The sequence below is a fragment of the Ambystoma mexicanum genome, chromosome 3q (genome assembly GCF_040938575.1).
Source record: "Ambystoma mexicanum isolate Mex_15411 chromosome 3q, UKY_AmexF1_1, whole genome shotgun sequence".
Taxonomy (NCBI): Eukaryota; Metazoa; Chordata; class Amphibia; order Caudata; family Ambystomatidae; genus Ambystoma; species Ambystoma mexicanum.
The window spans coordinates 292716241-292738620 of record NC_090926.1 but is presented as its reverse complement, the minus strand read 5'-3'; the positions used below and the strand labels follow the sequence as shown (position 1 = coordinate 292738620).

The following is a 22380-nucleotide window of genomic DNA, read 5'->3' as shown; positions in this document are numbered from 1 at the left end:
CAGAGCATGGCTAGGGGAACCACCAGTCAGATGACTTTGGAGGTCTCCCACAAGCACTTTAATAAGTCGGATCTGTGAAAAACCATTGTCGAGAAACTCATTTTCAATGAAACCAAGAGGAACAAATTGCAGAACAAAAATGTGCCACACTCTTTTGACAAAATTACAGGTTTTTCCTGAATATAAGTCAAATAAATAAATAAAAAAAAAATAAAATAAACTACATATGAGGACATTTTGCATTTAAAAGTTTTATCCATAAAAATTCATGAGAGACTGTGTCAAAGTCTTGTCTAAAATCAATTAGGGCTAAAGGACTGGTTGTTTGTTGGCAATAGCTTGCCTTTTAATTGCTGATAGGATTGTTAAATTTAGTAGGGTTCCAACACCTTTTATGAAGCCTGATTGATGCCTATCTAGGAGGTTGTTATCATCCAGCCATTTCGTGAATGCACGAAAAATAAGTCTCGCTAAAATGTTTCCTGGCATGTCAAGGAGTTCTATTAATCTATAATTAGTAGGATTGTTCCTATCTCCTTTCATAAAAATAGGAATTATGATGGCTTCTTGCCAGGATGGAGGGATTCGAACTGATCGTATTACTTCAGTAAATATTATCTCTAGGATCGTTGCCCATTCAGATGGATGAGCCTTTGAGGTCACATTCGTCAAATTATCAGGCCTGGGGGCTCTAGATGAGCTCAGTTTTTTAAACAACATGGTGATGTCTTCCTTTATCAAATCAAATTTTTCTGAAAGATCAGGTGGTTTAAGAAGTGGGCTGGATGGATGGAATATGGGTGTATTCACAAGGGTGTTGAAATGCATGATCCAACATTGTTCATCGATGGTATTAAGCAGTAGCGAAAGAGAAGTGTTAGACTTGGAATCATTTATCAAGTTCCAAACCGCTGACTTTTTCATTAAAGCTGTTAACATATTTTCTGCCTGAGCTTGTTTCTTAATAGCTAGAATTTGTTTGATTGTGTTCTTATATTCGGTTCTCAGCTTCATTCTCTGATCTGCATTATTGGGCTGTGATAGAGATCTTAACGCTTACCGCAATTTCTTTTTAAGGTCTTGAATTTCTGAGATGTAATTATATTCATGCTTGAATGTAGGCCGGGTGAAATTACGGTTCGATTTAAATGAAAACGTTAAAATGATGAGTGTAATCGATTCCTTCTCTTGAGTCCTTGTCTATAGAAGGATGAGCCAATCGATGCGTGAGCTTGGCTAAATCAGACACCCTCCAGGCAAGGTTATTTCGGACCCGATTGAGTGTCAGTGGCTATCTGTAATGATGTTGGGATGGGAAACTGTGAGTAATCTACTGAACCTCTAAAATGTGATGATCGCTTGCTGGATTCGAGATGTAGTTGCGATTCAATTGCAATTGTGATTAGCAGACCTGAGGCCAGTCTCCCTCTAGGTGCTTTAATCGCCGGCACCCAGGTCACGTGTAATCAGGCCAGATGGGTTTGGATGTGATCCAAGTCTCTTGGAGCATGACATCACAGATGTTAGGAAAGTCCATTTTGGATGAGATAAGGTGCAAGAATCCTCTTGTGATCCATACCGCTAACGAGCATGGATGGAATTGAGATGGAATGTGATGCTAGTTTGTAGAGAATTTTACAGCGGTTTGGATGGCCTCAGATAGCCATCTTCATCTGGATTTGGGCTTGGATGACAAAGAGTGGCTCTTATGTTGAGGAGACAGTGCAGTAGTACCCTTGCATCTACAGCATTGTTGCTGAGATGGTTGATTCCCTTGTCTGGTGTCTGAAGATGATGGCTGATCGGGTCACGATTGGTGAATCTCATCTTGTATGAAAAGTGGTGGGGGGGGTTCAGATTTCTATGCGTAGGCCATGTTGTTTTAAGTCATTTCGGGTTGGCCATACCATATTTTTTACAATTCTAGACGGAATGTGTAGTTCTACCATGTCTAGATCAGAGGGATGCAAATACCTAATTGAGTCAATGTCTTCCGATATAATGTGTTCAAGTCCCAAGATGGAGTAAAATATTGTTAACAGGGATGATCTGTTGGGGTATGGATCGGATCGCATTGCAATCTGTCCATCATAGTTATGATTAAAGTGTCAGTGTCTGAAATTATGGACTCATTAACACTTAAGGCAGATGGCTTTAGAGAGAGATTCTCTAATGACGGGTGTGTCTGTTTTGCGATAGGATGTGATGTAGAGTTATCTTGGATCTCAGTTTGCTCTGAAACAGTGGTGGCACTGTCCTACTTTACGAGTAAACCCAAAGTAGCGGCACGCTTTTGAGCCAAAGTTTTAAATGCGGTAGGTTCCACATCAATATCGATGCAAAGGGTTTGCTTAGGTTTGCTTGTAGGTTGTTGCAGACAATGAAGACTTTGGTGGACAATTTCTATCATTGGTAAAGAAGATGTGGTGTAAATAGAAAGATTCATCAGGTCGGAATCTGTGATAGTCGCAACGGATGGATCTTCGACTACTGGTAACAGGCAAGAGTTATTCACATCCGTAATCATATCACAATCTTGAACAATGCCTCTAGATACAGCCAGTTGACACAATGGAGGGAGAGCAGCGATTGCAGGTTCCAGAGATTGATTATCCAATGGTGAAGCTTGATTGCTCTCCTCTATATCAGATGGTGGTAGACTGTGTTTCGGAGTGGTTAGATTACTTAAAAATTGTTTTGTTTTCTGATTGCAATTGGTTTTATTAGGCACAGATAGAATCCTTGTTTTCTTAACTGCGTGTTTTGTAGTCTCACGGCTACTTTTATTTTGCTTTTTTCTTCTTTTTTTCTTTTGTTGTTTTGGTTGGAAAATGTCAAATAAGGGAATTTCAGTGTTATACATTTCTTGGTTTGCTGGAGACATGGGTTGCATGTTGGATTGATTCAATGGGGATAATGGCGAGGGCACTAGGATAATGGACTGGAGTGAAACAGGTTTAGGCAGAATGCTACTCTCCATCCCGGTCATGGGCATGGACATGACAGGTTGAAGTGTTCTACACATCAGTAGTTCAGCAGCGTTAGATTGGTGTTCGGCGTTTGTAGGAATAGTCATCCATTTGTACGCAATCCAGTCAACTTTATCTACCAAAGATTGAACAAGGATAGTCTTGGTTGTGATTTTTTGATTAAGAAACTCATATAGTTTGGTCAATGAGCGCAGTATCCATAGTGATGGTTGAAGGAAATCCGAATGAGGGTCTCGGAGCTGGCTTAGAAAAGGAAGCCACTAAAGCTAATTCAGAATCCAACTGAGATATATTTCCAGCTCACTCTTCATTAGTATATAAGTTCGGGGAGAACGAATAACTGGGGTCGTGCATGCTTACATTGTGGTGTCAGATAACATGCAAATGGGATTAAACGAGTCAGCGGGCCGAAAACACGTAAAGTTAACCGTGGTCGGTCCACGAACCGCCCTGATGTTTGGCTTTAAGTTTGTGTCCAAGGATATGTCATCTTTGGAGATCAAGCAAAATTTCCTAATATCAGAGTTTGCAGTTTGAAGGTGCGGGAGTGTGTTATCATGTGTTTGTTGGGCTTGAGCTGAGGATGGTGATGCAGCTCTGAATTGGTTGTTTAGATGAGCGGGAGTTGCATGGGGCATACCAGTCGTGAGGTGATTTGCCGCCATAAATGCTAACAAGGAGCTGTGATCCACAAATAACTTTTCAAATCAGGGATAGTCTGGGGGCAGGGAGTAGGGCTGGTAATGAGGGCGGTATGCGGCGCATGGCACTGTGGTTTGCAGTGGACAGCACTCCGCATTCCGTACGCGCTGCCGCCTGTATTTAAGGTGAATCACGTGATGGATGGGCGTGGCTGAGTGAAGAGGTACAAAAAATGAAAAATAATACATTTTACAAAAGATACAAAGTTAATAAAGGTTCTGAAGGGATATTGATGGGGTAGTAAAAGTACGCAGGAGGTTTTTTGCAAATGGGTGAGAAGTTTCAAATGAACAAACCTATTGACAAGCAAATTTGTTGTATATGCTATTGTGTGTCTGTGTGGCCTCATATACTTAGCATGTACAATACGTAACTTCGGGTAAGAATCAGGGAGCACGTTAGTACATTACACAAGTACAACGTTCTTTCATTGTCAGGCATTTCAAAGCCTGCAGCTTTAACGTGTTTCACAGTTCATTGAATTTTTTGGGGGGGTGTGGGAAAGGGCAGATAAGTGGTTGGCAGGGTTGGGTATAGTTAAAAATAGGTGCAGGAGGGGTGGATTTGTGGGGGGAACCCCGACCGAAAACACCCCTCAAAAAATAAAATGTGATGACACGTTTAAATTGCATGCAGGCTTTGAAATGCCTGACGATGAAATGAAATAGAAACATTACACAAGGAAAATATGAGATTGCCATTAGCGGAACATTCGAAGGCGCACCACCAGATGGATGATAAGGCCAAAATTATGTTTGTAGGCCTAAAAGGCCTACCCAGTAAACCAAGGGGTGGCGACAGACAGAAAGAGTTAAGTAAATTAGAGGCTAAACTAATTTGCAAATATAGAACAGTGTTGAAAGGATTGAACTCTGATCATGAGATGTGGGTCTTTTTGTAAATTATGGATTCGATTTTAGGTTTGTGAACTACGCGATTGTTAACAACATTGTCAGAAGGATTGATATTTATGAATTATGGTCAAACATTGAGTTTTCTTTGATGGTTCTGCGAAATCGAGATGAGAGACAAATTAAATACTTGCAAAGGTTTGGGAAAATCAAGATTAGTAACATTCTGAAACTATTCTGTGGAGGTCCACCAACAAGACTTAAAACTTTTTTTTAAATGTCATGGTCAGGCAAACTATATTGTTTCCAACAGGTTCTTAATTATGATAATTTCAAAATTCACGTATCTATTCACCAAACAATTGATAAACAATGATATAGTGATAAAATACTCGTATGATTTAGAGAATGGACTATAATGACATTAGAATCACTTGTGTTGGAGAGTTTTGTTATTTATTTACCTTCTCATGGGCTTCAAAGAACGACCGTAGTATTTTCATTGACAAATCGGGAATGTAAAAGTGAGAGGTTGTCGGTCGGCGGACCTGCTGGGAATATAATTATTTTCCAAATTTGGTTTTGACAGTTGAACGATAGATATGGAGATAACATTGGATTCATGAGGACATGAAAGGTATTAACAAATCTTTGAAAGTATTGAGGCACTGCATGAACTACCAGACACTAGAGCCCAATATTCAGGAGTTTGCTATCCTGCTATGGCTGAATTATTTAGCGGGATAATGAGGTTGAAGAGACTTGTGCATTGGGCTGTTAGTAAATGCTAAACAGGGGCGGGTCTATGTAATGACACGCCACCAGGAGCCTATCATTTTTTGCTGGCTTCAAAAGGGCACCCTCGCTCCGCACGGAACGCTGTGATAATTAAATACAGTCAATTTATAGGTAAGAGTTTTGAGAATCTCCGGATTCTTGAGATATGGTTATGCTTATTCAATTCAGGAATGTGTTATCCTGTTGTAGTTTAAGCAATCAGTGATATGGTGAGATTTAAGAGATTCACTCGCAAGGATGTTATTTTATGGAAATTAGGGGTGTGCCCATGTCATGACATGCTGTATTGGAGCCTTCATATTGAGGTTGGCTCCAAAATGGCACCCTCGTGCCGCACGGAACGCTGTGAACTGCAAACTGCTTCGAGAGCACAGTTTCAGTTTGGTACAAGTGCATTGTGAAATTAAAGACATTATTAATGAGCCCATGCTGTCACATAGCAGACTCGTTGTGAATGCTACGATTAGAAGTATTAAGAATATTAGGATTCTGGTAGGGGAAGATTGAAGTTTGTAGCTGTGGTTAAGACAGTTTCTGGTGCAAATAACTGAGGTTAACTAACCAATGGACTGACCATGGTACTTCTTTCCAGGATTGGTGATAAAGAAGTATTTGTTGTAACTATTTGGGAGTCTATGAATTCTTTTTTTTTAAAGTAAAGGGGCAGAGCAATTTAGATAAGGAATCAATTGATATAGCGAACAATGTAACTGTCAAAAAATAGTCCATAGGCGCCCCTCTGCCAGAGCGAACACGGCCCACTGGCCTGTTCTTTGGGAAGGTACCCACTTGAGAGTCCTCATCCACACTTTAGCTAACTGTACCTTTCACAGATGGGAAATACCCACTTGCATATCAGTCTTTGTCCCGCCCACATGGGCAGTCCAGCATCGAAATGCTATGGCAATTCCCCTCTGAAAGAGTACCAACAGCAACCCCATACACGTGTTTCAGCCTTGTTCGGCATCATCAGTGTGGTGGAGCTGTGCCTCTCTGCAGATCACACAGCAAATACTCTCCTTCTGTCCCAGCTAGCAGTGATCTTGGTATGTATTCTGGCATCTATATGAACAGGAGTACAAGCCACTTCTCCGGTGTTCCTGCCTAGCTTCTGCACAGCAACTTCCATATTGCATACTTGCCACCATTCTGTGACTAAAAAGATGTAGGATTTTTCAAGTATGAAAAATAATAATTCCCATAACAATGACATCACAGGAAAATACAAAACATACAAACAACACAACATGGAAAGATGTTGAAATGTTCAAAATGTATAATTCTGAATGCTAACACCAAATTATCGACAGATGCTGTGTGATGGTGTTACACTATGCCACTTGCTTTCACTGCTGGTTCACCGAAAGGTTGTACTGGCAAGAGTGCAGGAGAGAGTCACGTAGCTGACAGGTCAGTGGATTGGTCTGAGCCCAATCAAAGTAATCACCTACTAGCCCACTGTACAGACAGACTAATTAATACATTGCATGCTTTGTCATGGGCTGGTCTCAAGCAGTCTGCCTTAGAATCACATAAATTACTTGCCACTGTAAAAAGCAGAAGGATCTGTCATTGAAATCTGTAGGCGGTAGGGCTGCTTCAAAAGCAGTAGCCTACTGCCTAAATCTGTAAGGGTGGCAAGTATGATATTGTGCAGAGCAGCTTGCAACCCCTCCCATCAGAATGGAGGTCAAGAAACTGCTGATGGGCCATCAGTCACTGAATGGTTTGTACCTGCATTCTGATGGGAGAGTAGGTGCAGAGGGTGTGGGTTGATGAGGTGCACAAAAGCCTCTCTGCAATAGTACACATTAACTTTTATAGCCCCACCCTCCCCCACTTTTGTTTTGGCCCCCTATGTGCCCCTCCTAAATTTGATTTCTGGCGACGCCACTGCACTGAACTGGATCCCTCTCTGCGCAAAATAACCACTTCTTGAAGCGACGTGCAACATATATCCTCGTAAATCCACCTAGTTAACGTGCAGGGAATTGGCTACTTTCTATCAATTTCGAAGGAATAAGTGTCGGCTTGCGTCTGCAGCGAGAACACCGCGGCTCCTTCCTTCACGCTCTTTAAACGACACGCAGTGGAATAAGATTTAGCCTGCGGGAACAGTAAGGTGACGTACATCGACATACGTTGTATGGGACGTAACGTGTAATACACGTGACGACCACGCATTGCTGGGTGCGTTCCTCTAATGGGAACTAGTCACTATAACCCGGCCAGGTCTCTGTCCCGGTGGAGACGAGACACTGAATGTCTAAATGTTGTTGCAGGTCTCAGAGCAAAGGATAGTTTGAAAGTTGCTGCAGAACACGGCCTTGATAGAGATGTATTACTGACTCATGCCCAGAGTCAGAGGGTTGCTCCAGGATCCTGTACAGGAGGCCACTGCAGGTCCTTAGTCCGCCCCCTGGGCAGGTGTAGTGCGTGTGTGTGTGTGCAGCGATCTGCGCACCTGTCTTGGCCCCAAGCGCAGGGGGTGTGTCTAAGCGCTTCCCCCTTTTCTCCGCCTCCAGCTGTTGATTTACCTGATGAGTTCTCCGAAGCTGTTTGCCTCTCAGCTGTTGAGCAGCTTTCATTCCTGACAGGTCCTTCTGTTGAGAGCTGCGCGCAGTCCAGCGAGAGTGCAAAACTCATCAGAGGAAATTGGTGTTTAGTAGGTTGCCTGACACCAATTCCTAGGCCGCACTGTGACCACTGCTTTCCGTACCCTGCTGACTAGACCACTGTTGCAAGCCCTGGTCTCCACCAACTCTGTCTGTCCTACCGGCAGTTCGTTATTTTAAAGTAAACTTGATCTAGCTTGATTCTGTCCTACCGGCAAGACAGGCTTCGGCACGCCTCCTTCTACCCTGATCACTACCCCCCTTCTGGGACACAGTTCTCCGTCCTTACTGGCAACCTCGTTGGCCTGGTAGGATCTCTACCTGTCGCGTTGAAGACAAGAAGGAGATACTGTCCGTAAAACAGCCGGCCAATATGTCCAAGAAACAAAAAGGTGAGTGATGAAGGAGCCTTCTGTGAGCTGAATATGTGCTGCCATTCATCTCAGTGGTGATTATTTGTGTCTGCCACTCATCCTCACTCTTGGTACTTCTCAGTGAGAATGGGTCCCTGGGAAACCTTCTGTTCTGTTTCTAGATAGTTAAATCCCACGTTCTCGTACTTTCGCTGTGCTTTAGGTCCCTTTTCCATGGAACATAATTATTCCCTCATTGCTGCACCGTAAACTCATTGGGGGTCACCCCTCCTCACTGTGTTTAGCCGTTTCATGTTTTGTCATCTAGAGCGCTTGGAGAGTGGAGACCCTGCAAATGGTACCTGTGTCCGGTACATCCTATATAGGCAGAGGAGTCCTTCTGCCCTTACCCAAGTGTGTTAGTCTCTTTACCAACATGATGACACCTCGAGAGCACATCTTCTGTCCGTGTCAGCCCTTGGTCGCTTACAAGTCCTTGTCAAGTCAGTGGCCCTCTCTTGTATAAAATGTACGTAGCTGCTCTTGCCTGTGTGTTGACGTTATTCAATGTTCCGACCTCCAGCTCAACCCCTACCTATTCATGTATCACTTATTACTTCTGTAAAGGTGATTAACGATTGACCCAGTCTTGTTGTTCTCATGTACGTACAGCATTTCTGTTCAAAGCAAACTTTTCATCAGTGGATACGTTTTGCTCGCAGTGACTGTCTTTTGCCCTGTCCCTGATTCCTTCTAGTCTTCCACATTTATAATGGTTCCCCTCACATTCTTCCTGTGTCTCCTTCAGGTCTCACCTGCTTGTTTCTAGCCCTATTCCAGTGCATGATTTAGCAGTATCTATTTGTAACATTTGTTCCTGAAGGGTCTCTCATGTTCATCCTAGCCTGGGTCCTCTTTTTTTGTTATTTGATAAATGTTTATGGCTGCTCACAAACCTCAGTGCTCAAGTGAAATAGACCCTGTGAACAAAAATAATAATAATTAGCCTGAATTCCCTGGCTGCACAGGGTCAATATGTGCTACAGGCCTTTCATTATCCCCGCTTCCATCAATCCTGTTTCCAGTCGTCCCTGTGCTGCCATTAAGGTTCTGTCGAAGTGTGTGTGTGTTGCTGTCCTTCTCTCGCCCACAGCATGGGCACCGAGAACCCTGTTGTGGTGGTGTTTTTATCATGTCTTGGTGGTTGTGCTTGGGTGAATCCTCTTTTATTGGTGGGTTGTTGTCTTCAAGCTCCTCAAAACTCACCCCCTGGCTCCACAGAGTGATTGTGTTCCAGTGGGTTTATGTGCCAGAGAGTTTTAGCAGATGAACCATTGAATGTGTGTTTTGTTTTTTTTTAGTTTTTTTTAGGAACTAGTTCATGAGGTGGGCCTTCCGGGAAGCGTTAGACTAGTGAAATGGGGAATTGGGCCTTTTTGGTGTACTAACTTGTTTGTAGTTAGTGTTACTCTTCCTTTGAGAAATTAGGTGGTGCTAAAGTACCACCTATAAACTGAAAATAATCTATTAGAGTAAAGTTGGGAGGGGGATGGGCTATGAGGAGGGACAAACAAAGCTTATGTGTTTGTTTCTGTAACCACTGATTAAGTGCCCGCAGCCTTGCTAATCCCTATAGCAATTCCCATCAATTTCCTGCTCTTCCGTGCCCCAAAAAAACTTCCTGGGATTTCTTTGAGCTATCTTTATCAAGCAATAACATCAGACTGTGTGCTTTGAAGTGTTTGCCATGCCATTTATGTGGCGCTGTAAATGGAAGCCACCGATGTCCTAGAAATGTCTTCATGATGTGTGCCTTTTAGCTGCTTGATTTTTGAGCAGTATGTGTGCACTTTACTGGAGTCCTGTTAAAAAACAAGTATTGGCAAAGCCAACAGTTTTGACTTGTGCACTGTTATTGTATGCCCATGTACTCTCAACCATTTTTCTGCTACTACCATTATTGTCCGGCTAGTACCATTATGGTGGTGCCTGGCAAATGCCTACACAAAAGACACAGCTTTTGCCATTGACAATGTTTGTTTTGTTATAAAACTCAGCCGTGTATACTAATGTACCCATTGCTAAGATCTATGTGTGACCTGCAGATTTTTGTTTTGAATCTCAATGAATACTCTCACCCTCCAGTAAGCACTATGGAGTAGTGCTGGTGCTTAATGCTGATTGAGCTCAGTAGCCTGACCATACATGTTTATATTTTATATGTTCGATACACTAACCATTGAAAGGGCATGGATTTGGTGAAGGCTGCGTGGCCCAGTGTACTAGCACCTGCCGCACGGGAAGAAAGCACTCTAAACGGCTTTCTCACCCATGGGCGAGGGGTTTGTAGAAAAAGCAGGAGACTGTCATCACATGCTTTTGTGCAGGGCTCAAAATGTGCACTCTCCATTGGCTAATAATAATTGACTCTTATCCAGTAAGAAATGGTGTGCTGCGTATATGTGTAGAATTGAGGTGGCAAGTGACTTTTTATGGCTGGCTAGTAGCTTGAAACTTGGTATTTTTGCCTCTGCTTTTCAGGATTTATCTTGACATTTGCAAGAATATTAAGGTGCACCGTGGGTTCTGTTGGGGAACGTGGGAGGCATGTTTCCAAAGTCTTATCATAATTTGTTAATTCAGATCACATTTGTCCCAGGTGTGAAGTCCATGCTTGCACCCCTTTGTTCCCAAAAGTTGGAATGACCATCAATTGTGTTCACTATCTGGAAGGTTTCTCAGACACTCATCCAAGCGTGCCGTTATGCTAACCAAAGCTTCCTGCCATCTCCTTATATATAGTTCTAATGAATAGTCAGTTTAATGTGCACCCAAATACCGGATCTGAGCTCTCGGTGGCTCATCCTACGGAATATATTTCTCTTTTCTTGGTTGCTGGTATCATTCAGCACCCAAGTGTCATATTCGCAAAGTTCCTATTCTTTAATTGTGTGCTATCCCTTTTTCGTGGGACACATCCGTGGCTTCTGCGCCCAGCAGTCGGCATCCCTTCTTTCTATGGTACCAAAACAGACCACCCCCCACATGAAGATGCTGGCAGAGATCGCTACCCCGGTTCCTCTATGCACCCATTTTTTCTGGGTGAATGCACTGTACACACCACCACCTCTACACTTTCTTTTGCCTTTATAAATGGCACACACATGGTGGCGCAGAGCAAGTTTCACTTGTGGTAATCAGTCTCTAACTCTATAATTTGTTGATTAAAGATATTCCTTAGATGGACAAAACATATTCACCATGTCGATATATACAAGGACCTTGCCTTTACTTTACCAACACATGTGTAGCTCATCACAGTGCAGGCTTTTTTTCAGAGCAATCCACCTCCTCTCCCAGTGTACTTGCAACATTCTGTATCCCAACCGTTTATATATCCTTGTGTCAGGGGTGCAGACATAAGGGTTTCTCTTACTATAGAGCAGTGATCTTCAAACCGTTTTGACCTGGGCCCCCCAGAGAAAAATATGGGTAGGCCGCCTCCCACCCCAAAAAACAGCAAAATGGACAATAAGTCCAAATGGCTACGAACTATTGCGCGCCGTCGCCGCACTCTGCTCCCAATATAGTCCCTGCCTCCCCCACTTGCTGGACTCACTCATCCCACTCCTAGCCCAGGCCTTGGGCTCTCCCCACCCTGCTCCCACAACTATCCAATGGCTCTCCCCACTCTGCTCCCAGCACATTACCAGGGCCAGTGGCGGCTGGTGAATTTTTTAAGTGGAGGGTCATAAATTCCCCAGATATTCCATAGCGTTCCAGATTGGGCTAACAACTCCATCCCCTCAGAACTCACAACTTGGATGTTATGGGGGTGGTAAGTGGAAACGTGCGGCTAGCCGAATCACTCCTCGCCTGGCCACGTCGGGTGCAGAGGATAATGATTGCCTTGTGTCTGTGTCTACTCTCTGCCGTGTACTCTCTCGCCCAATCCGGAACTGTGGATCTCTTATGGAGCCATGCCGAAATGTGAATAATTGGGTCCTGAAGAAAATGACATCAATAATATCAGTCATCGAAAACGGTTGACCCATAGTGATTATGACGATATCCTTGAAGTTGTGTTAGGATACACTTGTTACATTTTTGTTTATGCAGTAATCTGCAATAAGTGTCTGTGCGTAATCTTACTTTTATCCCGCACATGGGATGTCTCGATTTTTTTTTTTTTTTGTATTTTTATTTTTTGTATCCAGGAGTGATCAATAGATGCTTCTTGAGCCTGCTACCTAGTTGGTTAATAAAGCTAGGTGAAACGCGCCTTGGCAGCTTGCATCTTGGGAAAACACATCAGACAGGATTAACTAAGAATACTTGTCTGAGATCACCCCTTTTTGGATTTTTAATTTTTCAGAACTCATTCAGTGTGTCATTGGTTATTAGGGACAGTTCTCTCCCTCTATCACTTTGTAGATAGGCGGCGCACCACCGGCAACCTAGGGAGAGCCTCTCCTGACCGGGTCTGGGTGTGCTTCTTATTGAGGGACAGCTTGAGTGGTCTTTACCCATTTGCTTGCATAATCATGACAATGTATGCTTAAGATAGTGCTCCATAGTCCGTTCTGATGTGTTAAAAAGCTACGGGATATAACCGCAGGAATGCAGGTGTTTTCCCACCCAGACTTTCAATTAGCTACCCTGTTTGTTGTATCTTGACAAATGCATGCCTGTTACCCACACCCACCTGTTTTTGAAAGAGCTGACCCATAACCACATGCAGTCGTTTTGCAAACCTTTGTTGAGCACCCGCCCTGGCGACCCCCACAATGACAACCTAGGCTTTCAATAAATAAAGTGTCCAAAGTGTTTAACATCCCATACCAATATTATTATACTTGCATTTTTTTTTGGTTAAGTACTCCCCGTACCCAGAAGGTCTCGGAGCAACTTGCAATTTTCAGAAGGTGGGAGGCGAAAAAGAAGTTGCATTTTTCAGGACATGATGGTAAGAAAGGTTGGATAAAGTTGCCAGTTGTCCAGGCAATTTTGCCATTAAAAAAAAACTACCCGCAGTACAACAACCCCCGTCAAAAGCACAGTTTAACAGCAGGCACCAGATTTCAACCTTTTGTTGGATATGGAAAAAGCAGATCATTCTGCCCCTCCTGCACTTATTCAACAGTTGCCTATGGTCTGATGGTGGTCTAACCACATAAAGGCAATACATCTGAGAGAAAGAGGATAGAGGGAAACAAGGAAGAGAAAACCACCAACCATTCAAACTACCTTCTTACGCAATCGCCATCTGATAAACTTTACCGCAAATGCATACTTTCCCTGGGAGCCAAAATGAAATCACACTTAATATGAGTATGGGCAAACTCTTCGTCTCCCCTCGCCCCGGCTCCTGACACTGGTGAGAACCATGCCAGAAATCCTGAGGCACTGTCCACAAGATCCAAGCATAGCGACCCAAATATATCCTAGTTCCCTACTGACCTCCCCAGATGTTGGCCAGATCATGTCTACATCAGATGAGACTGTAGTGTTTGAAATGTTGCTTCATTTTTCCGGAAATGACATGTAGACTCTTGGTGCTCTAAGGTGTGTGTAGGCAGTGATGAGACCTATCCATACGCTCCTATTCTCTGCACACACATACAGGCCGATTCATGAAATTCCTCACAAAAGTGTCGCACGCGGCTGGCGCACAGCGTGCCCGTGCGAATGTCTGCGCCAGCCGCGTGCGATAAAATCAATTTCCGCACACAGCGTATTCATGGATTCTCGCCTCCAAAAGCAGACGTGGCGCAGAGTGGCGCAGCGACCCTGCAGCAGCGCCAGTTACGCCCCCAAGAACGCCCTTGCGCAAGGAAAAGCCATCAAGATCGCAAAACCATCGCAAAGGGCTGTGCCAACCCTGTACCAGTTTACCAGACTGGCAAACAGCAAACGCAAAGCGGGGAACGCGTATTACGGGTTTCGGGAACACGCGTGCGCGAGAAGTTTCACACGCGATCTGGCCTGGGGGAGCGTGTGCGTGTATTTCAGGGGTGCGCGAGAAGTTTCACACGCGATTGGGCTGCGTGCGGGTATTTCAGGGGTGCGCGTGAAGTTTTATACGCAATCTGGCCTGGGGGAGCGTGTGCGTGTATTTCAGGGGTGCGCGTGAAGTTCCACACGCGATTGGCCTGGGCGCGTGTATTTCAGGGGTGCGCGAGAAGTTCCACACGCGATTGGCCTGGGCGCGTGTATTTCAGGGGTGCGCGAGAAGTTCCACACGCGATTGGCCTGGGCGCGTGTATTTCAGGGGTGCGCGAGAAGTTCCACACGCGATTGGCCTGGGGGAGCGTGCGCGTGTATTTCAGGGGTGCGCGAGAAGTTCCACACGCGATCTGGCCTGGGGGAGCGTGTGCGTGTATATCGGAGGTGCGCGGGAAGTTTCACACGCGATTGGGCTGCGTGCGGGTATTTCAGGGGTGCGCGGGAAGTTTCACACACGATTGGGCTGCGTGCGGGTATTTCAGGGGTGCGCGCAAAGTTTTACACGCGATCTGGCCTGGGGGAGCGTGTGCGTGTATTTCAGGGGTGCGCGTGAAGTTCCACACGCGATTGGCCTGGGGGAGCGTGTGCGTGTATACCAGGGGTCCGCGGAAAGTTTTACACGCGATTTCAGCAGGGTACGTGTATTTCAGGGGTGCCGGGGAGTCCTACATGTGATTTGGCAGTGTGGGTCCTCCCAGGTGTTCCCTGTACACCCTCCACGGCCCCTGCAGGCAGCCCACACCACAGGGGACTACCCTGCATCCCTGGTCATGTCCCGCAGGCAGCCCACCCAACATGGGCATGCCCCCCAGCAAAGGCACATGTCTCCTTGCACTAATGATCACCAACTCATGTCCCCTTGCACACCCAACCCCAGAATTGCGGGGCACCTGCCAGCAGGCCCCCACTCATGTCCCCTTGCACCCCCACCATTGCGGGGCACCTGCCAGCAGGCCCCCACTCATGTCCCACTCATGTCCCCTTGCACCCCCACCCCCAGCATTGCGGGGCACCTGCCAGCAGGCCCCCACTCATGTCCCACTCATGTCCCCTTGCACCCCCACCCCCAGCATTGCGGGGCACCTGCCAGCAGGCCCCCACTCATGTCCCACTCAAGTCCCCACCACCCCCACCCCCCAGCACTGTGGGGCACCCTCCACCAGGCCCCTACCCATGTCTCCCACCACCCCCACCCCCCAGCACTGTGGGGCACCCTCCACCAGGCCCCTACCCATGTCTCCCACCACCCCCACCCCCACCCCCCAGCACTGTGGGGCACCTGCCAGCAGGCCCCAACCCATGTCCAACTCATGTTCCCCACCACCCCTACCCCCCAGCACTGTGGGGCACCTGCCAGCAGGCCCCCACCCATGTCCAACTCATGTTCCCCACCACCCCCACCCCCCAGCACTGTAGGGCACCTACCAGCAGGCCCCCACCCATGTCCAACTCATGTTCCCCACCACCACCACCCCCCAGCACTGTGCGGCACCTGCCAGCAGGCCCCCACCCATGTCCAACTCATGTTCCCCACCACCCCCACAACCCAGCAGTGCAGGGGCACCCTCCACCAGGCCCCCACCCATGTCTCCCACCACCCCCACCCCCCAGCAGTGCAGGGGCACCCTCCACCAGGCCCCCACCCATGTCTCCCACCACCCCCACCCCCCAGCAGTGCAGGGGCACCCTCCACCAGGCCCCCACCCATGTCTCCCACCACTGTGGGGAACCTGCCAGCAGGCCCCAACTCATGTTCCCCAGCCAACATGTCATCACAATCTAGATCCCTGGTCCCTATGGTCAGCCTCCAAATGCAAAACACCCACCCGAGTATTGCATCCACCCACTCAGAAATGGCAATTACATGACAGAACACCAATTGCAAGTTTCGAAACAAACACATGTCCCTCACATACACCCAATGGGTGTCAGTGAATCTCAAAACCCATATCATGATATGCATGAAACCAATGAGATGATACTACACATTGAAGTTCGATAAACAAAAAATATGTATTAAAGGAAACATAAATAGATTCAAAAATAAATAAACTGAAATGGGAATGTACAAAAATGAAAAGAACCATGTCCGTGAAAAAAAGCAAAACCAAAAATCATAATCCAAAGTAATGGTGTCCAAAGTCACTGTCCACAAAAGTACATCCAATGGGAAATAATAATTGAAAGCCATTGCTCCATGGGTAAATTGTGAAAGAAAAATTAAATCCAACAGTGAACTATGTACAGACGAACAAGCCAGGGTCCATTATCCCAACAAAAGAAATGAAACCTATCTAACAACACTAACTAATAAAATAAACTATATACAAAAATGGGGCCAATGTCCAAAAGGTCCAAAATAAATAAAAAAAAAAAAAGGAAACCTAACACTACCTACATAACTATGTACAAGGGCAGCGGGCTAGTCTGACGGCTCACTTTTGGATGTCCCGGGCCAGGGCATCATCGAACTCCTGCTCAATGTCCCAGAGGCGGTCCTCCTCCATGGCCCCGAGGGTCCGCAGGGCCGTCGACGTGTCCACCTCCAACCCCCTGCGGATTGCCTCGAGGCACTCGGCCTGCCTCAGGGCCCTCCGCATGGAGTTCTCCGCCCTGACCATTGTGAGCCGTTCCTCCTCTGCCCGCTACCGCTCCGCACCTATCTGCTGGCCCAACCGCTCCCACAAGGAAGCCACTCCCATTCTAGGGTTCTCCTGCCCTCCGGCCGATGCCTGCACCCCTGATGTTGATGGCCCCGAGCCATGATGCCTCCCACGTCGAGCCTGCCGCTGCCTCCGACGCAACTGCCTGTGCCAGCACGACGGCATCCAGGCTGATGGAAACCACTGACGCCGTCGTGCACGTGCCCTGCCCGATGATGCCGTCACATCCTCCATCTGCTAGGGTCCAGTTGCTGGTGTGTCCACCCCTGCTGGACCTCCGACTCCCGACTGTGGCAGGGATGGAATCCCCACCGAGGTGGCTGCATTGGTCCGAGACCCCCGACCATGACCGCTCCCAACTGGGCCACGTTGGCACGGTGCTCTTCGTGATGACGTGCGTGCTCCCCCCGGGAAGCACGCACCTCATCACGAATGACAGCCGTGCGCAACGCGACACCAATCGGGACCTTCTCCATACGGCCAGGGGTCCCCTCGTCCGCAGGTGGAGGGGAGTCAGATGACATGGACATCCCCCCTACCTGCGGACGGGCCTGGGATGGGGCATCCCTGCTGGTGCATGGTGGTGCAGTCACAGTGTCCGGGACAGTGACATGCACAGGCACCTCCACGGCGACCTGTGCTGCCTCCTGCCCCTGCCCCTGGACTGCACCACTTGCACCAGCAGGGATGCCCCCACCAAGCCCCATGTGCGGCTCAGTAGCGGCCTCCTCCTCCTCTGTGGAAACCACCAACCTGGATGGCTCCACACCGTCTTCCGCCGTTGCAAGCCCCTGTTGGGGCTCACCCACCCCTTCCGCTGCAGCCGTGGGGGCATCTCCGCTGTTTAGCTCCACAGCGCCGTCACCGCCCTCTTCTTCACTTTGCGCTGAGTAGAGGGAGACATAGAACACAAGCATCAGGGTACTGTACAATGGTCCCCTAGACAGGAAGCAATAGCAGATGAGTGGCACTGTCAAAGATCATTTCCATCCTGTCCCTCCACAACACATGGGTCAGTGCAGGCAAAACACATGCAGTAACAGGCATGGCGCATGCTATGGACATAAGCAAACATGTCCAAGGGACTCTTGAAGCATACAATGTTGTTTTTGGACTCACATGCATCATGGGTCATGCCTATCACATGCACACACTTCAACGTACTTTCATCCATCTGGACTCGTACACCCCAGACACAGTGGATGCAAGGATAACTAGGCTGCATCAGTGAATCTGAACATTGTCACAGACATGTGTCATGCATCCATGGCATCCACAAGTCACAGACACGCAGGTCAGAAACACAGACATGAACACCATACATGTACATGGCATCTGCACCCATCCCTCACCCACACCCATGTCCAGGAACAGAGACTGGCATGCTCTCATGTGTCCATTCCGCATAGGGCTCCCCGTGTTACATTTCAACACATACACCAACCGTGTGCTTCACACATTACTGGTCTCGCATGCATGACCATGATGTCCCTGCACACACACACGCGTACATGGCCTATGTCACACATACAGGCAAGTATCAGACAACCAGCAGGCTGCAACATGCCCTGTCTCACACAGCAATGCTTGGCCACTTACCGCTCGACTCCAGACGGGTCTGCCTCTCAAGGATCTGTGCATGGAGCGCTGGGCGTACGCGTTCCAGGACCCTCAGCTGGATGGTACTCATGCTGCCCCGGCCCCCCTCCACGAGGCGCCGGGCCTTCATGAGGGTCCTGGACCTGAAGTCCTCCCAGCGCTTCTTGACTTGCTTGATGTTGCGGGTTGCCACCCCCTCCGCGTTGATGACAACCACAAAGTCGTCCCAGATCCTGTCCCGTCCTTCCTTGTCGGCGCGTGGTGATCCGAAGAGGGCATCATAATGCCCCAGGACAAGCTCCACCAGGACACCAACTTCCTTCTGACTGAAGCTGGTGGCCCTCTGCCCCTCTGGCTGGGGGTCGCCAGTGGTCTCGGATGGTGTTTGCCCCGACATGGCGACCCCCGAGGCAGGCGTGGGTGGGCAACTGGGTCCTGGGGCTGGGCTGTGGAGCGATGGTATCCCAGTCGGGAGTGTTCTGTTCCAGCAGGGGTGGACACAGCAACTGGACCCCTGCAGATGGCTGATGTGCAGGCACCAAATGGCAGGGCACGGTGGCAGCAGGCAGGCAGGCAGCAGCAGATGGCTCGTGGGAGGCTGCTCGGGGCTCTGGGGGGCAGTAATTCGGCCTTTTGGGCAGGAGCGTGGTCTTCCGTGTGCTTACGCGTGGCCAGCTTGATACGGAGTGATTTGGCACGTTAAAATTCTGCACGTCAGCGTGTGAATCGAGGAAAGGCCCTTAGCGCGTAAGCGCGTCAGCACGCATACGCGATTCCATTGGACCAAAGGCCCTTAGCGCGTATGCGTGTCTGTGACGTATCGCACACGGGCGTTGCTTTTCGTGGGATGCGGTGCATGTGTCTTGCAGGCGTTGGGGTTCACACGCTATTACTTCACAGCGGGTGGGTGTTGGCTACGCGTTCTTCTACACGCAAGGCAGACGGTGAGTGGTACCCTGCTCCCCAGGCCCGATCGCGTGTAAAAACACCCGCGAGCCCCTGAAATACACGTACCCCGCTCCCCCAGGCCCGATCGCGTGTAAAAACACCCGCGAGCCCCTGAAATACACGTACCCCGCTCCCCCAGGCCCGATCGCGTGTAAAAACACCCGCGAGCCCCTGAAATACACGTACCCCGCTCCCCCAGGCCCTATCGCATGTAAAAACACCCTCGAGCCCCTGAAATACACATACCCCGCTCCCCCAGGCCCGATCGCGTGTGAAAACACCCGCGAGCCCCTGAAATACACGTGCCCAGGCCAATCGCGTGTGAGAAACTTCTCGCGCACCCCTGAAATACACGCGCCCAGCCCAATCACGTGTGAAACTTCCCGCGCACCTCTGATATACACGCACACGCTCCCCCAGGCCAGATCGCGTGTGGAACTTCTCGCGCACCTCTGAAATACACGCGCCCAGGCCGATCGCGTGTGGAACTTCTCGCGCACCTCTGAAATACACGCACACGCTCCCCCAGGCCCGATCGCGTGTGGAACTTCACGCGCACCCCTGAAATACATGCACACGCTCCCCCAGGCCAGATCGCGTGTAAAACTTCTTGCGCACCTCTGAAATACACCCACACGCTCCCCCAGGCCCGATTGCGTGTGGGCCTTCTCGCGCGTGTAGGACTTTGGCGCACATTTTTTTCCTGCGCAGGGACGCTACCGCCTGCTTTCGTGTGGCGGACATGTATGGTCCTGTGCGTGTCTTTGGCCGTGCACTGTTTTTCCCTATTCAATTCCATGAATACGTCTTGTAGGCGAGCGTGTGGGCGTTCTGCGCACTTGCCTCCTGTACTTCCCCTGTGACGCCCACATTTTCACGAGTTGTTCCCCATTCTGCGTGTGACGCCCCGTGTTACACCTACTTTTGTTATGTGCGCCGCGCTATGTGCGAATTCGCTGTGGCCTTATCGCACGGCGTTCGATGACCTGTGCGCCAGCGTGCGCCGCGCACTTTTTCAGCGCACATCCCACATTTTGCGCGTGCATGGACTTCCATGAATTGATGTGCGATAATCGCACTTGCACTGCGATTTTCGCTATTTCACTGCGAATCGCACGTTTTCGCACGCGTGCGCCGTTTTTTCGGCGCACATTAATTCCATGAATCAGCCTGTTAGTCTGCTCTATAAGTTATCCTGACTTTGCATCCCTATCCCAGAATAAAGCAGTGCTGAAAGACATCAATGCGGAAGAGCCAGTCACTAACCCATATAGTAGAAGATTACAGCCGTTCATTGCTCACATCGTTGAAAAGCACCCTGTGCCAGCTCTGCGTGCCCCAGACTGATGTCTGGGGCACGCAGAGCAGGCACAGGGTGAGAGCCTCAGTGCTGAGGTGTAGAATCCCAGCTGACCACTCATCGTATCACACTGCACGTCTCCCCTGTGCTGAAACACAACTCCAACATGCATTGGTTTGTGGGATGCCATGATAATGTTGCGCCGTTACTACCAGGATACATGCAGCACCCCAACGCCACTGACCATCATGTAGCCCTGCAGCCCCCAGACACTGATTAGCTGGCTGTGGCATCATTTTGTTTACCTACAGTGACACACCGTTTCTAACAAACAATAATACATCTTAAGTGTAAGGTATAGAAGGAGAAAAGGGGAAGGTGGCAGTCTCCTCCAGAGTGCAGTCAAAAACCTATAGAGTCGGCCCCTCCACAGTGCCCTCAATAAATGCCCCGCACACCGTGCACTGTGCCCACTGAGGGAGTGAAATGGGCAGAGACAAGACAAAGAGCATCATAACACCGAAAACAGCACATTGAAATAAACGCACATATTCAAAAGCCCATCAAGATGGAGATCGCCTTTGCTTGGTATTCAGCAGGGTGGAGAACGACAGGAGCATGAGCAACCGTCATTCAATTATGGGCAATACTGAATTGGTTTCTCTTGGACTTTTCTGCCCAGTTCCATATCTAAGCCACTACCTCATTTGGGTCAGCAGCACATCTCCCACACACAGGGGACTATTTCTTTAGGGTACTAGGTATTCCAAGGACCACCTTCAGGTTTGTCTCTCTCGCCAGTTGCATAGCCCCATTGATATCCTTTCTCTTTTCCACCACAAGTTTAGGAACGTCCCGATAGAGAATCTGGAGACCGGTAACCCCGCCTCCCCCCACCCCCTTGTCTGTTTGAAGATCCTTTCTTTGGTAGACCTGCTTGTAAAAACCATGATAATTTGTCTGAGCTTCTCTGCCTTACGCTGTAAGAATTGTCCATGTCCATACATCTAGGCATGACAAAGCCTGGATGTATGTACTAATTGAGCACTTTGAGACCCAGAGCCAGGGATGGACTGGGAACCAAAAGGGGCCATGGAAATAATTTTCAAAGTGGCCCCATATTACACATTTTCAGCAAGTCCAACCATTTTCCTATGGGAACATTTGGAAATATCACACAATAGAGGCCCAGGGTGCGGAGGCCTACCAGGAAATCTCCAGAGTTCCCTATAGGCCAGTCCACCCCTGCCCAGAGCAGGCACAGACCTAATCACCCCAGGTTCTTTGCTAACTCCAACATGCAAGGATTAAAGCAATTGGTCTTGGTGTCTAGCTCTGTATTTTGAGCGCAAAGTTTCTTCATTTGAGACTCCCTTTCATTGTATGCCTTAAAGCTAAAGCTGCTAGATAATGTCACTTTCAGGCCACGAAAACTCATCTGCCTCATGCAGCCTTCCTACAAGGCTGGTTACTTTGCCTCACAGTTCTCACAGGTATCCTCATTTCGTTGCACCTTTTGCCAACCTGGAAAGTCAAGAGTAGATGTCTGCTGCAC

At 48.2% G+C, this 22380-nt stretch overlaps 1 protein-coding gene across 2 annotated transcripts in view; it reads left to right on the top strand.

The window, feature by feature from the left end:
- Positions 1-7541: 7541 nt before the first annotated feature.
- Positions 7542-22380, top strand: part of SPATS2 (spermatogenesis associated serine rich 2) — a 729295-nt gene continuing 714456 nt past the window's right edge. For both annotated transcript variants that reach the window (XM_069653806.1, XM_069653805.1), the window contains exon 1: positions 7542-8348. In XM_069653806.1, coding sequence (XP_069509907.1) covers positions 8330-8348 — 19 coding nt within the window. In that variant the 5' untranslated portion in view covers positions 7542-8329. The remainder of the gene's footprint in view (positions 8349-22380) is intronic.